The following is a 15468-nucleotide window of genomic DNA, read 5'->3' on the forward strand; positions in this document are numbered from 1 at the left end:
GTTATCTGATTATATCAAATTTGTGTTAATATGCAATTTGAGCAATAACTGTCTGCATTAAATCCACTGAAGGAAAGGAAAATGTTTACTACAGTGTTGATTGAAGATTACAACAGGTGACTCCTGTAAGGAGTGCTTAGTGCTAATTGCAGAGTCGTGAAACTACCAGCCTGAAGTACCTCATAAAGTCAGGCAGGCCTGAGTGACAAAAAGGAGGCTGCCAAAAATGGTAAAAAGAACAAATACAAGGGAGGGAATTCTGTAAATGTCTCCTTTCTTCAGAAGAAAAATCAAACTAACATTATTCAGTTCATTACAACAAAATTTCTATCACATCTTTCGTTTTGGAAGAATTAAATGCATTTTGCAACTATCTAAAAATGATATACAGTGCTATTAGTTGGATAAAGTTTTAGGGGTAGAATTTTTAAATGTCTTGCATTATACAGACGGTAAAGAAAAGGGTATATTATACAGATCATTTACTGGAAGTGCTAAAAAATGCACCAAGTCCAGTAATATTCAACTTTTTACATGACATAATAAAAAACTGAATGATGAACTACTCCAGTGATGTGCTACCCTCATAAAGAAAGGTGAGAATAGGGGTCCTCACATGTTTGAGTTTGGGCTTATTTTGGGAGAGGGGAAGTTTAATTTTTTTTTTCTTTGTTAAGTAATTTTATAATATACAAACACATAGATAAGTTCAGGATGTAAGTAGCAGCACTTCCATTCTATTTAAATTTAAACAACAGTTAAATATATACTTGTTTGCTTTTTACTTTCCTTCTATTATTCTCAAACCACAGCGAAAAGCAAGCACACTTCATAATCCAGAATTAGCATGTCCACAGACAGGTGGTCTTGCTACCTATGAATAACTTCGAAATAATTTAACAAGATAAAATGAAAGAGCCAGCCTGGGGCAAGCTCCAGATAAGGTCCTCAACTCCATCACCACCTAATAAGTTAAATGTACTGAAAGTAGTCTTAGGCTAGTAGTAGTGACATTAGTCTCTGACTGTTGAGCTTAAGAAATGCTAGTATGTGCAGTGAATATGTATTCCTTGCTGCATTCCAATCTGCACTCTCATTGGCAAGAATTATGGAATACTTAGACCTTGAGAGACTTCCTATTACAAACTCCATAACATTCTTAAACAATATCTTATTACCTACAGATAATACTTAGACAATCGACATGAAAGACTTGGTTTTGAAGAAAATACTGACAGTAGCCAACAGCAGACTTGCTTCTTTCTGCTTTCCTTCAATAACTTGTGCTGCATTTTGGAGACAATAATCTTAAGATTTCAGAAGGGGCAGCTGATAAAGTGTCTTTGTTTCCTAAAGAATAAAGGAGATGGTTTTGCTTGAGTCTGTATGTTTTATGTTTTCTCCCAAAGAAAACAGAGTTTAGCCATTCATTATAGGCCATTAAAAGTATCCAAGATACCCAGTACCCTAAACAAAAGTCATGATGGCATGCCATAATATTTGCAGCCACTGTTCTCTTTAAAAAGGGGTAGTGTATATTTCTATCTTATTGATAACAGTCTGTAGCACCAGCAATCTGCTCTTCTTTCTGCTGTAGCTTGTTGCCTGCCTCTTACAAAGCAATATGACCCTAAAGAGTGGATGTAACCCAAAACAAATAATAACAGTTTGCAGGATAACCACAGTGTCATGCCAAAGAGGATACTGCTTCAGTCACTGGACATAGTGGGAAAAGGGTCTTGAGTCTTTCTGCCTGTAAGGCATAACCAGGGTAGAGGACACCTGAGGGCTCTCTGGTGAGAAGATGAGGAGTGTGCAGGATTGCATGCACTTGAGATATCTTCTCAGTGAGGGACTGCAGTCATTCTTGTGTCACATAAACTGTAGTGCACAGAGCACCATGTCATGCTAACTGCTGCTTATATTTCACTAAACCATGGGCAAAGAAAGGATGCTCAGAAGAAAGAATTTTGCTTTCTGAGACCTTTTGAAACGTACAATTTCTGCTAGTCTGTGAAAGGTCAACTAGGACTTGCATAATATTTCTAGTTTTACTATTTTGAGCTCAAACTCCAAAACAACTGCAGTGGTTCTACTTTTAATGAAATATAGACAAAGTTCTAGAAGGATAGCCCACATGCTATTTTCAGCCTGCAAAGCCTTGATAATCCATAATGGCATTTTGTAATTGTAGTGTGCCATTTACCTGAGATGCTGTATTCCAGGTGAAGTCCTTCATACAGTCGCTAGCATTATTGCCCATTCTTTCAATTGCATTCTAAGTAGGAACAGCCTCTCATGAAAAATTTTCAGGATCATTGAAGTGAAAACATACTGTCGAAGAAACATTACATGCAGTCGTAGCAATTGGTCAACTTCTGGTCATTCACAAATGTTAAATGCAAAGTATGCATTTAATATAATGGAAATTCCTTTGGATTCCTTTGGCCTTGTGTGAGTTGTATTACTGAGTTTCTCCGCTGCATGCCTTGAACCCCTGTATTAGCATCAGTACTGCTCTTAGATATCTAATTCCCACTTCAAAGTTTCCCGTTTAGATCTAAAATAGAAAGAGTTAGGACACCAACATCCTTCACCTTCATAGTTATACTCTTTGTACGGAGGAACATCATAGCTCCCCTTACACTGTTTTTCATGAAGGTGAATAGACTCCTGAGCAGGATGGATTGTGCTTTTTCAAGATGAAGTGAATGTACAGCTGGATTTGCTGCACAGCCCTCTAATGGAGAAGATAAACAAAGGACTTACTCCCACTCTTTTGCTGGTAGAAGTTTGAAGTGGAGCCTTCCCCCATTTTTGCACATATCAAGTAAGCTAGACAGGTAGTACTGCAGGCTGCTTGGTGGCCAGTAATTTTCATGTGTCAGGTCCCTTTATATAGCCCTGTCAGTTCATCTAAATCATCATTTGTATTGCTACCTACTGTGCCAATTGAATACTCCTAGACACTTGTATTAGCACTCTTCAGTCCTGATCTAAAGTATCCCACTGTTCCTGTTGCAAAGCTCTTAGACAAAAAGGTGCCAAACAGTGTGGTGTTCACCGAATGAGATTGCAGTTCTTGACTTCAATTGAACAGTGTGGAGCCTTAAGAAGGAAAATATCTTGTATTATTCTAGAGCCAGTATCTCTTTTATAAGACACGTGTATAAATGCATCTATATGTGTGCACACAGACACTCATTTACATTACAACTCATAATAGTTCCATGCCACTAATCTGATTGCCTGTTCTTTTCTGTAGCCCAGATGATTTACTGAATGCACTGAATGAGGGTATCAGCCGTGCTGATGTGATCATTACATCAGGAGGTGTATCTATGGGGGAAAAGGTATGCTAAATTTAAGTATGATTTGCTACAGTATATGTAAGAATTTCAAGCCAGAGTCTGTCGTCAGAGCTCCTACCTTTGTATTAATGTTTATTAAAAAGGGATCCTCCTTTTCTTGGACCACTTATATGTGAATTAATTAAGAAAATAGTCTTCAGTGCTATCCGTGTTCCCTTTGTTCTTGTTACTGTACTATAGTAGACATAGTACAACAGAGGAGATTTTAATTCTTAATGTGATTTACAAATGTGTTTTTATTTAAGGAATGATTTGTGTAGTTTTGATGAGGAAGGTGCTTGGTTAATAGCACATGCAGGCAACAGACTTATTTTTGTTCTTAGAGTAGGTAAAATGTAGATTGAATTAAGATACTTTAAAAGTACTTGGAAAAGCAACCTGAGTATATAAAAAGCTTTTTTTTACTCAGCACATCTGTTTCCTAAATATGCCAAAGCTCTATCTGTTACAAAAATAGTTTTAGCACATTTTGCACCTGATAGTCCTACAGAGGCAATACCTATGAGACCTAGTGAGTTGATATATTTGCCTTTTGAATCATTAACATAATTGTTGATCGAATTCCTGTTGGTAATCCCTGTGCCAAAACCATCAAAGAAAACAGGGATACACAGATGCTAGTGGGGCATAGATGAACCTTCAGGACATTTATTAATCATGACTTATGTGAAGGAAGACTCAGATTCCTTTTTGGTCCCAGGCTGAATCTGTGAGTTTGGCAGGTAAAAGAAACATCTCTCCTTTTATAACTAACAAATACTAAAGACGGTCATTAGGAGATGGCAAACATGAGTTTTTGTCACTTTTTTTAGTAGAAATGTTATTGTTGGATATATCATGAAAATGGGTAATTAGTTAAACCAGTGCCAACCACTTTCAATTACTCCAGTTGTTTTCAGTATTTTTAGAAAAATAGCCAAGGACAAGTGCTTTAAACTGGGAATGTAGTGACATAGTGCAGAGAAAGGAACACTAGGACGTGACTGGACCGCTGAATGGTCTTACAGACATTCATGCCTTCTGACTGATTTCTCCTCAGTCTGAATTTGAGACAACAGCATAAAGTCAATAGGCTCTATATTCCACTGATGGTCTGCCCTCTGATACTGAGCTTTCTACTCTGTTTCTACTGACTTCTAATCAAATAACTGTGAACATCCAAAAAGTAAATAGAAAATAAAAATGGGGTTAATGCAATCAATAATTGAGAATTCATGCCTGGCTGAAATGAAATGCTGCTTTCCAAGTATTTAAACACACACACATCAAGAAAAAAAAAGAGGTGGGAAAACAGATGACTGTTACAGTCTGCATCTTTAACCTCACTAAACACAACAGATAGGGTACTACATCTTTAAGCACAGCAATTTTCAATAAAGACTAAACAAGTAATTCACTTTGTTTTAATAACTGGATCAATTGTGTTTATGCAAAATCATTTAACTTAACTCACATACAAGTCACCCACAGTTTTTCCTTTCTAAGGAATGTTAAATACAACCACCGTGAATTATACCATGTCCCCAGAAAATTACAATAATTAGAGTATCCTGGAAAACTATGATTTCTATAGTACAGTAAAGTACTGATTTCAAAAGTACTAGGACATCTCTGAATCTACTGCTAAATAGGTTCCATGGCAAAAGTTAAATAACTTGATGATTTTAAGTCTTAATTTTGAACCATAAAGGTTTTTTTCCATCTTTGACATAGAAAATGTTTTAGGTATTTGTGAGGTCCTCTAAGATTCTGATATTGCAGGTGACTTTTAAGTAAATATGTTACTGTGTCCTTGTGGAGTCTGGTTTGGCACCTAAAATGAGTCTATGCTTTACCTCTTCTTTTTGAAAACACTTGCTTTCAAATACTGGAAATTCCCCACTCAACTGTAGCCCTTTGAGGATATGGAAAGTCTTTCATCTTCACTTGATATTAATTAATTGCTTTGAATGCTTAGATGATGTAAAGCCACTTTGATGTTACTTAATTGATTTTTTTTTTAATTTAAACAGGACTATCTTAAACAGGTACTGGATATTGATCTTCACGCACAGATTCACTTTGGCAGAGTTTTTATGAAACCAGGGTAAGAAATCTTTTTGTTTAGGCAGCCTAAATGGAGGCTATATTGGGCCAAATATCCTAATGAAGTGCTTCAGTAGATTTCGGTTTTCCAGATATACTAAAAACCACAGAATAGATATATATGGAAAAATAAGCAAAATCAGTGCTATTCAGATTAATTATCATCTTTACGGGTGAAATTAACTGGAACTGGAAATTACTTTTTAGCAGTAAGAGATACTTCTCTGATAACTGTTGCAAATCAGGTTTGGGGATTAGTGGTATACCAGCATGGTATAAACATTGCCACAGTCTTCAGTGTGATCACAGCACTCACACTGACGTTGTTATGAGATAGCCAGGAAATATAAGGACATTAAACTGCTAGTTTACTTAAAGAGTATCTTATTTCGCTTCAAAATTTGTGTAAATTATCTTCCTACGAACAAGCAATTCCTTGAGAGAGGTGGAATGACAGCTAATTTACAAAGCTTTGTCTAATTGGCATATTGAGCATAGTAACTTTAAAGTAAGCACAATCCTTTATGTGTTTAGTTCACCTCAGGAAACTGTTTCAAGCATTGCTTTCCTTTGCCGTAGTAATGCTCATTAATGAGTCTGCTTTATAGAGGAAATGAAAACTACACATATTGAAAATAGTTTCCTTTCACAGTGCAGTAGTGAAAAGATGTCTGCAGCTCTACCTCACTCGCTTTGGAGTGCAGTTTGTTTGCAAGCTAGGTTGGCATGGTCCAGCAATGCAAGACCAAGCACAGCTTTGAGAAATTATTCCCTCTAGTCCATAACTGTTGCCAGGGAGCAGAACTGAAAGTGAGTGTTTGCTATGAAAACAGATAAATACTTTTAGTGCCTTTGCATACAGTCCAGTAAAGAACTGCATGTGGGCTTGGTGCTTGTGCTGCTGCTGCCACCATCTCCCTTCCATAACAGGAATGAGTGAGCTGGAAGCGTTTCTTCCCATGGTGGATGTAGCCCAGGCATGGAAATTGCTCACTGCTTCTGTCATACTCCTACAATTGGTGTAGTGAAGTCCCTGAACTGGGATCTGCACTCCAGCCTCTGCTGCTGACAGGAATGGATAACTTGATTTAGAGAATTCAAAATACTAAATTCTAGTTCTGGCTTATCTGAAAGCAAGCATAATTCTTTCTTCTAGTGAACCCTCTGTAGCCTTGTAGCAATAAACTTTTAATAACTAGCTAAAAAACCTTCAAGAAATCTTTTTTCCCCCAAATATTCATTTTCATTTTATGCCACAAGAAAGATATTTTTTACTGCTACCAAAGCATTTCGTCATCAGTTCTTAATCTAAGCACTCTCATTTTCATTGTATGTAGTGCAATAGCAAATACTGTGTCTTGGGTTTTATTAACTGTGTCATAAAAGACCTTAGATATGAGTTGTGAGTTGGGAAAAAATCCCTTAAGTAAGTTCCAAGAGCAAAGTCAGAATTTGTTGTATGCCTATATTTTGATGTGTTACATGAATGTAGAGTAGGGCCTGGGATTTACCATCCATCCACTTGATCTGAAAGTTGCTGAGCTCATGTAAAGTTATGTCTTGCCTAGCAGCACTGCTAGAAGAAAGTACTGGAAGACTTTACCAATGATGGTGTTGAAATCTCATATGAGAATTCAGAGTTTCTAGTAAATATGAATTAGCAATTAGATTTTTTTGTACCTTGGTTTGTGCACTGGTTATAAGAGTTGGCGGTCTGATACCAGACCACCGATCTGGTTCCCATCATGTTAGAAACATTTTGAAAGAGAAACATCAAACATTAACTTCCCCTGGTAAAATAGGATATTGATCAGTCTTAGCACATGCAAAACTAGTTTGTAATGACCAAAGTGTGGCAAATCTCCAAAGTTGCTTCTGGTCATCAACTATTATCTGCTGACCAGGTGAAAGTGGTCGGCTCAAGCCTAATTATTGCTCCTGTAAGGTATCATTTCTAATGTTTAAAATGATTTTATTAACACAGGTGTGTAGAATTCTATTTTCATGATGAGTCCCTTTTCTTTACCAGCCACATTCTTGAGCCAACATTACTCTTCTATTTGTATAACTGTAATAGCCTTCATAACGACATGCTAAAGATGACTCGGGAGCAGCTCTGAAAGGCAAACAAAGCTCTTCACTGATAGACCTGGGTCTTACCTGGCTGCAGCTCTGGCTGTAGATCTGAATTTGTTCATCTGCAGACTAACTAGCATTTGCTGTCAGAAATCCAGATTGGCTTCTGGCATGAAGACAATGCTAGAATTAGGTTTTCGATTACTAGTTCATCTCCTTTTAGATGTTTCCTCTCCAGAAGCAAACTCACCTACTTAAAACTTCATAGCTGAATACCAAGAAAAACTAATTGTTCTGTCACTACAGTGTGGAATAAACATAAGGTGCTAGTGAACTGCTGAGAAAGAGATATTCTGTTTTGGTTTTTTTTTCCAAATGCTTTAAATTATATAATAATGTTAAGTCAAAGTCTAATGCAGATATTAAATAACTTTCCTTTTCCATAGCTTGCCAACAACTTTTGCAACTCTGGATATTGATGGCGTAAGAAAAATAATCTTTGCGCTCCCAGGTAAGATGTTTTCTGGGTTACTTTTGTTGCTGTGCAGAGATGACAGACATGAAACAGAATAGTGACATCACACAGTACCTGTGCCTGGTGTTGGCATCCCTAAGGAAGGTACTTGTAAGATTTTCTCAGAAATTTCCAGAAGAAATGGACTTACAGGAATGTACTAAGGAGTTCTCTTTTATTCCTGTCCTCAGAATTTGCTGGTGTACAGGTCTTATTTCTTCCATCCAACAATTTCCTTGGGTTTTTTTATAAGGGCGTTTTTCTCCTCTAGCTTCCTCCACCTTTGCAGTAAATATCCTCTGTGTGTGTGTAAGTCATTGCATCCACTCTGATGTACTGAAAACGGAGACAAAAATGAGGGAGTGCCAAGGAACATGTCACAGAATATTTTTGTTTATCATGCTCCTACTGTGGAACCAAAAGAGGGCAGCACAGCTGCACCACTGGCCAATGCGTGCCCTGGGAAAGCATCTATTCAGAGTAAACATTTACTTAGGGATCCCTGCCTTCCTAGATCAGGAGGAATTTATTTTATTCGTATCTCTCTGGTTTTCCATGAATTTTGACACAGAAATACACAGAGTCATGTTCTTGATAAGCTGGTGGTTTTCAGATGTCTCTCTAGTGGTTTTACCCTCTCTTGCTTTAGTTGCTGTAGTACATTTTTTACAAGGGAGAGATCAATGGAGCCTCTGTTTAATCATAGTATTTACTTTAAAACTGTCATCTAGGGAGGTCCAGATGTGTAAGACAGTGGTGTTTGACAGATGGTCATGAACCTCTGTTGTGAGTCAACAGAAAACATAAATCAGTAGAATTCTCCTCAGAATTTGTATTTATACCATTTTTCCACTCTGTTAGGGAATTGCAATTTTTTCAAGTGTCTGGGAACCATTAGTCATGCATCAAGAGCCCTGTGAAATAGAACCAATACCTATGCACAATAAACCTTGCCCCAGCCCCAGACAAATCCAGGCATAGGACAAAGGCCATGGAAGAACAGAGGCAAATGGTGGGGCCTGAGTAATATGGGGCAATTCTGGTCAGAGCAGGATTTCAGCACACCATCATCCAGAGTGTAGCTTTCAACAGCTCTACTTACCACATGCCACGGCAGTCTTGAATGAAACATTTCCTGTACATAGCGTGAAAAGCCCTGTAGAGTTCTGTAGAGTGAAATTGCTATAAAAACATGACTTCACTTTCAGCAATTCACAGAGTAAATCAAGAGGGAGTCACCACCAACTGTTCTTTGTTCTACAGGTAACCCTGTGTCAGCTGTTGTCACCTGCAATCTCTTTGTTGTTCCTGCACTAAGGAAAATGCAGGGTATCCTGGATCCTCGGCCCACCATCATCAAAGCCAGGGTAAGAAGCTTGTCCTGTATTTAAAAATTCTCTCAAGATGTTGAAGCACAGCTCTTTGGGCTTTGAAAGACTGCCGTGTTTGGGTAATCTGAGCCCTAGACTAGTTCTGGCAGTTGAAGGAAGTTCACACAAAGATACATTCTCAATCTCTGTTAATTGTAATAATCAGTCCCATAACGTCTGAGAGTTAGATGGCCATCTAATGGAGCGAGATATACAGATGCAGAGGAAGACGTTTGACAGTCAAGTGGGAAGGACACTTTTCTGTTTTAAAAAAGTGGTTGTTGTAACTTGTGGTAAAAAAATGCAGAGTAATCTGTGAATACCTAGAGTTGGATAGTTCTGCATTAATGATAGAAAATACAAACTTTAAAGCCTTTCTGTTATCTGTATAAGTAACCCGCATGACCCCCACCCTAAGCAATGTAAATCCCTTAAACTATTCACTCTTCTAATATATCATGAATACGGTAATTCTATTTAATCTAGATGCAAGGCATGTTATTATAATGTATTTATCTTCTATTTTTGATTCAAATAATACACAAAGGAACACGTCACGTTTTGGAGTTTTCCTAGTGTTCTTGGCTATGCGCTTTTCTCATACTGCTTATCCCATGTCTCTCTTTTGCGCTTCCTCAAGCATCCAGATTTTTCTTTACCTCACAGCTAAAACATTCTAAAACAGAGAGCAACTTGTAGTGACCTTCACTTTTGCATTCATTTTCCAATGTGTTCCATTAAATTCCATTGTGAGCCATTTCCTGTATGTCTTTTCATTTCAAAGATTGGCCATTTCCCTTTTGTCAGAGCTAGCAGGATTTTGAATGCAACTAACATTGTTATCTTTAATCCAGATAATGTAATCCAGAGATCAGAAAATGCTTTTTTCAGGAGAAAAACTATCTGTAAACTCCCAGTAAAGGAACAGTTTTGGAATATTCCACTTTAAGCATGTATACTCCATCACAAACTTTGATATTATAATATCACAGTTGTATTTTCCTTAAATACTGCAGTCTGTGCCTTGTACAGCTTCTAATTTTGCACTAGATACCATCTGACCTCAAAATGCAAGTTTTTTTTAAGGAAAAACAACTGAACAGATTGTTCCACTATATTAGACACTGCAATGTGAATGCATGACATGTTCATCCTTTCTTTTTTTCTTCTGCAGTTATCATGTGATGTAAAATTGGACCCCCGCCCAGAATATCATCGGTGTATACTGACTTGGCATCACCAAGAACCACTACCTTGGGCACAGAGTACAGGTTAGTGCCCTGTCACACAGACTGACAGACACTCACACAGGTCCTTGCCTTCCTACCTATTTGTCTCAAAACAACCAAACCTGGGCGCATGTTTTTTCATATAACCTTAGTTATGCAGACTGTTTTACTGACATACTTGTGCACCCATACGTGTATATTAGTACAAAATTCAGTCATGATATGACTTGCGAACCTAACCATTAAAACTTATATAATATAAATAACAGAAATGTGATTCTAGCTGAACTGGAAAAGTAGAAGAGATAGCAGAGATTGTATATGTTCTCTTAAAGTAGACCAAGGCCTTATTAGCCGTTTGCCACCTAGTGATACTTCAGGATACTCAGCTGCAGTTGAGGTAAATACTAGGTTTTAATACTTTGTTAGCTATGTACTGCTAGAAGGCTGACTGACAGTTTCACAAGAGATTCAGGTCCTTAAACAACTAATTGTCTTTTTGGTACATCCAAATTGTTTAATACAAAGCTCTATATATGTCTCCACAGGGAAAATATTAGTTCCTGACTGTTTACGCAGATAAAGTTCTTACCATTGATTCCATCACACAGCCTCCAACACATTTCCAGCTATAAGTCAAGTTATTACTTAGATCTACAATGCTGTGTTTGGTTTACCTCTGTTTTGTTGTGCATCAGTTCTTTCCCTATACAAACAGACAATATGGAATAATTTCTCTGTCAATCTGGAAGTCTGAAAACTAAGAAACTAAAGGGAATGACTTTTTATTGCATTTTTGTTTTCTGTCAGTACAACCAATATGATACCGTTCATATTCAGGATGTGTTGTGAAGCCCAGTGTTCTTTTGAGGTGGTTCTCAGGGTACAGCTTGAGCTGGGTGTCTCTGGAGAGGGACTCCTACACCAGATCGCACCCTCCGGTTATACTTGTACCATCCAGCACTTGATCTCAAAATCCAATCACTTAATTCTGGTCAGTGGCCTCTTGATTTCTTATTGGGTTTCTTTGTTGCTGGCTTGGCCTTTTTCTGAAGTTACCTAATTCTCATGGAATTGGTTCCTTGATCCTTACCTTCTTCATTCTGCTCGTGTCTGCCAGATTCAGCTAGTTCTGTGCTAGCAGCATTGATTTTATTGAAAACTATTTTAGCTACTAGTGCTAAGCTACTGATGCTAAACAGGAGTATTCTGCAGCCCAGCAGAAAAGGACCTGGGGGTGCCAGTCAACAGCTGGCTGAACGTGTGCCAGCAGTGTGCCCAGGTGGCCAAGAAGGCCAATGGCATCCTGGTTTGTATCAGCAATAGTTTGGCCAGCAGGACTAGGGCAGTGACTGTCCCCCTGTACTCAGCACTGGTGAGGCCACACCTGGAGTCCTGTGTTCAGTTCTGGGCCCCTCACTGTGAGAAAGAGATTGAGGTGCTGGAGCGCGTCCAGAGAAGGGCAATGGAGCTGGTGAAGGATCTGGATCACAAGTCCTATGAGAAGCAGCTTTGGAGTTGTATAGCCTGGAGAAAAGGAGGCTAAAGGGAGACCTTATCACTCGCTACAACTGAAAGGAGATTGTAGCAAGATGGGAGTCGGTCTCTTCTCCTAGGCAACTAGCATCAGGATAAGAGGAAATGGCCTCAAGCTGCACCAGGGGAGGTTCAGGTTGGACATCAGGAAGAATTTCTTCACTGAAAGGGTGGTTAAGCCTTGGAATGGACTGCCCAGGAAAGTGGAGTCACCATCCCTGGAGGTATTCAAGAAACGACTGGACATGGCACTTAGTGCTGTGGTTTAGTTGAAATGGTGGTGTTCAGTTAAAGGTTGGACTCAATGATCTTGGAGGTATTTTCCAATCTAGATGATTCTAATCAGAGAGAATAAAGTTAATCAAACTTATTCTATAACAACATATTAAAAATATTCTAGACTGTGATGATTTTAATGTTTGTACAACTGGATTTAGGTATACAAGTAGAAAACTAATTTTAATAAGATTAGAAATTTGAACAGAAAAGCAATTTACTAGGACAAGATACATGTACAGATAATGTGGAAGGCTGGATAGGAAAGCAATCGGTAAAGGGAATGATGATTTTGAGAGCTAGTCCGATGAGAAGCTGACTAATTCTCCACAGAGCTCTCTGTTTCCATTCACCTTGGAACAGGAAGATCTCAGCTCTATGAAAAAGTTAGCCACATAAATGTCTTCGTAATAACAGCTTTTGTTTGTTGTGTGATGTGTTGCAGCATTTGGAACTAACTGAAGACTTAATTGAAATTGTTCTCTGTCTCCTGTAGGGAATCAGATGAGCAGTCGTCTGATGAGTATGCGCAGTGCCAATGGACTGTTGATGCTACCTCCAAAGACAGAGCAGTATGTGGAGCTTCACAAGGGGGAGGTGGTGGATGTCATGGTCATTGGAAGGCTATGATGTCACCAGCAAGAGCGAAGCTTTGATGCATGTCCACATATCATTGACTGTATCCTGTAATATGCAACGGCACAGCTAGTTTTTCTGATTTGGATAAAAGTTGATCAGTATAGTCAACATCTTGAAATATATTTCAAATGGAATTTAAATAAATACCTTTTAAAAAAAACTTTAAAACAAATCTTAACAAAGAAATTTATTCTGATTATATCAAAGCAACTTTTTCCTTTCCTTGCAATTGCTTTGTGTGTTCAATGCTAGTTCTAATAGCGGTAGCTTTTAGTAGACAGCAGTAGGTGCCTGCAGAACTTGTGTTTTTTCTCATCTTTAAGATACAACTACTTATGCTCTTAAAACAAGGCTGTCTGCTTATTTATACTAGCGTAGACAACACTTGGATTTCCCTTATTAGTATGCTTCATAACCGCTTCACAGAGAGCTTCTGCTTGTTCTTTATCTTGTATCTCGTGTTGATGTGCACAGTGCCAAAAGCAGAGTGGCTGCACTGGGAACCCAATGAAGCCCCGAGGTTTTCTCACCTCGCTGTGCTTTCAGGGATCTCTCTTGTCCCAGCAGCCACCCAGCTCAGTACTCTTGGGCAGTAACTGGATACCTTTTATTTCAACAAACAAAAAAATTGCTTCCTTAAGTGCTGACAGCCTTTTTAACCAATACATTTAAAAATGTACAGAACTAAAAACTAAAAAAAATCAAAGACTGATCTTGTACAGATATTAGTGTTACCAGCATTCATGTGGAAATCAAATGAGCAAAGAAATAAAACTAATGTTAAACAACTCTGTACCATAACATTTTCTGTAATGATATTGAAACTTAAATGAATAAAAAAATCCTCAATCATTATTTAAAATTTCACCTTTTCAGCCTTTTTGTTTGAAACAAAAAAGTAGTGATTTAAGAGGGTATTTGGGGTGGGGGAAGAGGACAGGAAGGAAGAGAAATAGTATGTGCAATCTGGGGCCTTCCTTCATGTACATTATCATGGGTGAACTAAAACTACAGAGTGAGCTCTCTCTCACTCACCTCCCAAGGAATAAAATAGAAGCAGTGTTTGGTGGGTGGGATTTACAATCAGACTAGTCAAAGATGGAGAATACTTTCTTTTTCCCATCTAAATTGCATAGCAATTGCAAATAGCCCTCGTGCTGCACTGTGTGGAATTTGACCAAGTGTTCTTTTCCTCTTTCTTTTTTCCCCCCATGAGATATGGACTTTTCAGCTCTTCCCAGATTATGTATTTTGGTAATTTCACATTTCATCTGGGATTAAGATCATAGCACTGCCCTACAACACCTTACTTCATGGAGTTCATGGGTAAAATGCTATCTCATCAGCTCCATTCATGAAGCCAGAACATTTGTCTATAGTAGTTTTTGAAGACTTAGTCAGGGAGAACACAGAAAACTGGTTTTAAATCCTGACTGCCACAGTGGACCAGAGCTGTAGTTCTATTATAACTGCATCAGGGCATCCCTGAGGCTGGTTTTAAAACCAAACTCTTTGTTTGCAGTGAAACAGCCTGAATACTCCTTGCATGGGCCATTGCAAAGGTTGAAGTCAGGTGTGTTTGAAGGCAATCCAGGGGCTGATTGTTCAGGAAAATAGTAAGACAACTTGCTCATCATATTTCTTTGTTCTGGACTACATGTCCACATTTGTGATCACTCTATGTAGCAGCAGGATGATACCAAATTAAAATCATGTATGCCTGTGTTTACTGTAGCAATGTTGTAAACCACAGAAGAAGGAAGAGAGAGGAGAATTAAGTCCTCTCTGAGAAATAATGCAGAAGACTGCCTATTATAATTCAAAGGATTAATATTATTATATAGTCAAGGGTTATTATAGGCAGCCTCCCTGAAACAACATCTCAGCCTTGGCCATATTGATCACCATAACTGGTCTACTCTGGCCTCCAATCAGGAGGTCTGGAGACACACCATCTATAACGCTGCTGATGCTTTGAGAAAGCACACAGGATCACCCTTGAGGAGAAAAGACAACACAGAAAGAATCGTGTCTTGGAGAATATACCACCTAAGGAGTCTTTCTGCTGTGCCTTTTGCAATTGGACGTGTCTATCTCGTATTGGCCTCATTAGCCACCAGCGTGCTTGTAACAAACGTGGATAGAGCCTTCCTAAATCTTCGTTCGCGAAGCCTAGCCATGAAAAAAAAAAAATTATAGGCAGCATATGTAATGAAAATCAGAAAATTATAAGGACACCAGTAACAACAACCTGAGGGAAGATTGTTCATGCAATTGGAGATGCTAGATAAAGATAAAAGAAAGATGTGAGGAAACCTAGCCAGAAAAATCTTAGGTTTGGTTTACATTTACAAATATTGCTGAGAACAGTT

At 38.3% G+C, this 15468-nt stretch overlaps 1 protein-coding gene across 20 annotated transcripts in view; it reads left to right on the forward strand.

Annotated features, from left to right (window-relative positions):
- The window catches only part of GPHN (gephyrin), a 287927-nt gene extending 273969 nt beyond the window's left edge, over positions 1–13958 (forward strand). For all 20 annotated transcript variants that reach the window (XM_051791387.1, XM_051791390.1, XM_051791391.1 and 17 more), the window contains 6 exons: positions 3266–3353; positions 5384–5457; positions 7979–8043; positions 9310–9413; positions 10591–10687; positions 12954–13958. In XM_051791387.1, coding sequence (XP_051647347.1) covers positions 3266–3353; positions 5384–5457; positions 7979–8043; positions 9310–9413; positions 10591–10687; positions 12954–13087 — 562 coding nt within the window. In that variant the 3' untranslated portion in view covers positions 13088–13958. The remainder of the gene's footprint in view (positions 1–3265; positions 3354–5383; positions 5458–7978; positions 8044–9309; positions 9414–10590; positions 10688–12953) is intronic.
- The last annotated feature ends 1510 nt before the right edge of the window (positions 13959–15468 follow it).

Source organism: Manacus candei, unplaced genomic scaffold, assembly GCF_025592945.1.
Source record: "Manacus candei isolate 608988 ecotype Guabito, Panama unplaced genomic scaffold, ASM2559294v1 h1tg000033l, whole genome shotgun sequence".
NCBI classification, from domain to species: domain Eukaryota; kingdom Metazoa; phylum Chordata; class Aves; order Passeriformes; family Pipridae; genus Manacus; species Manacus candei.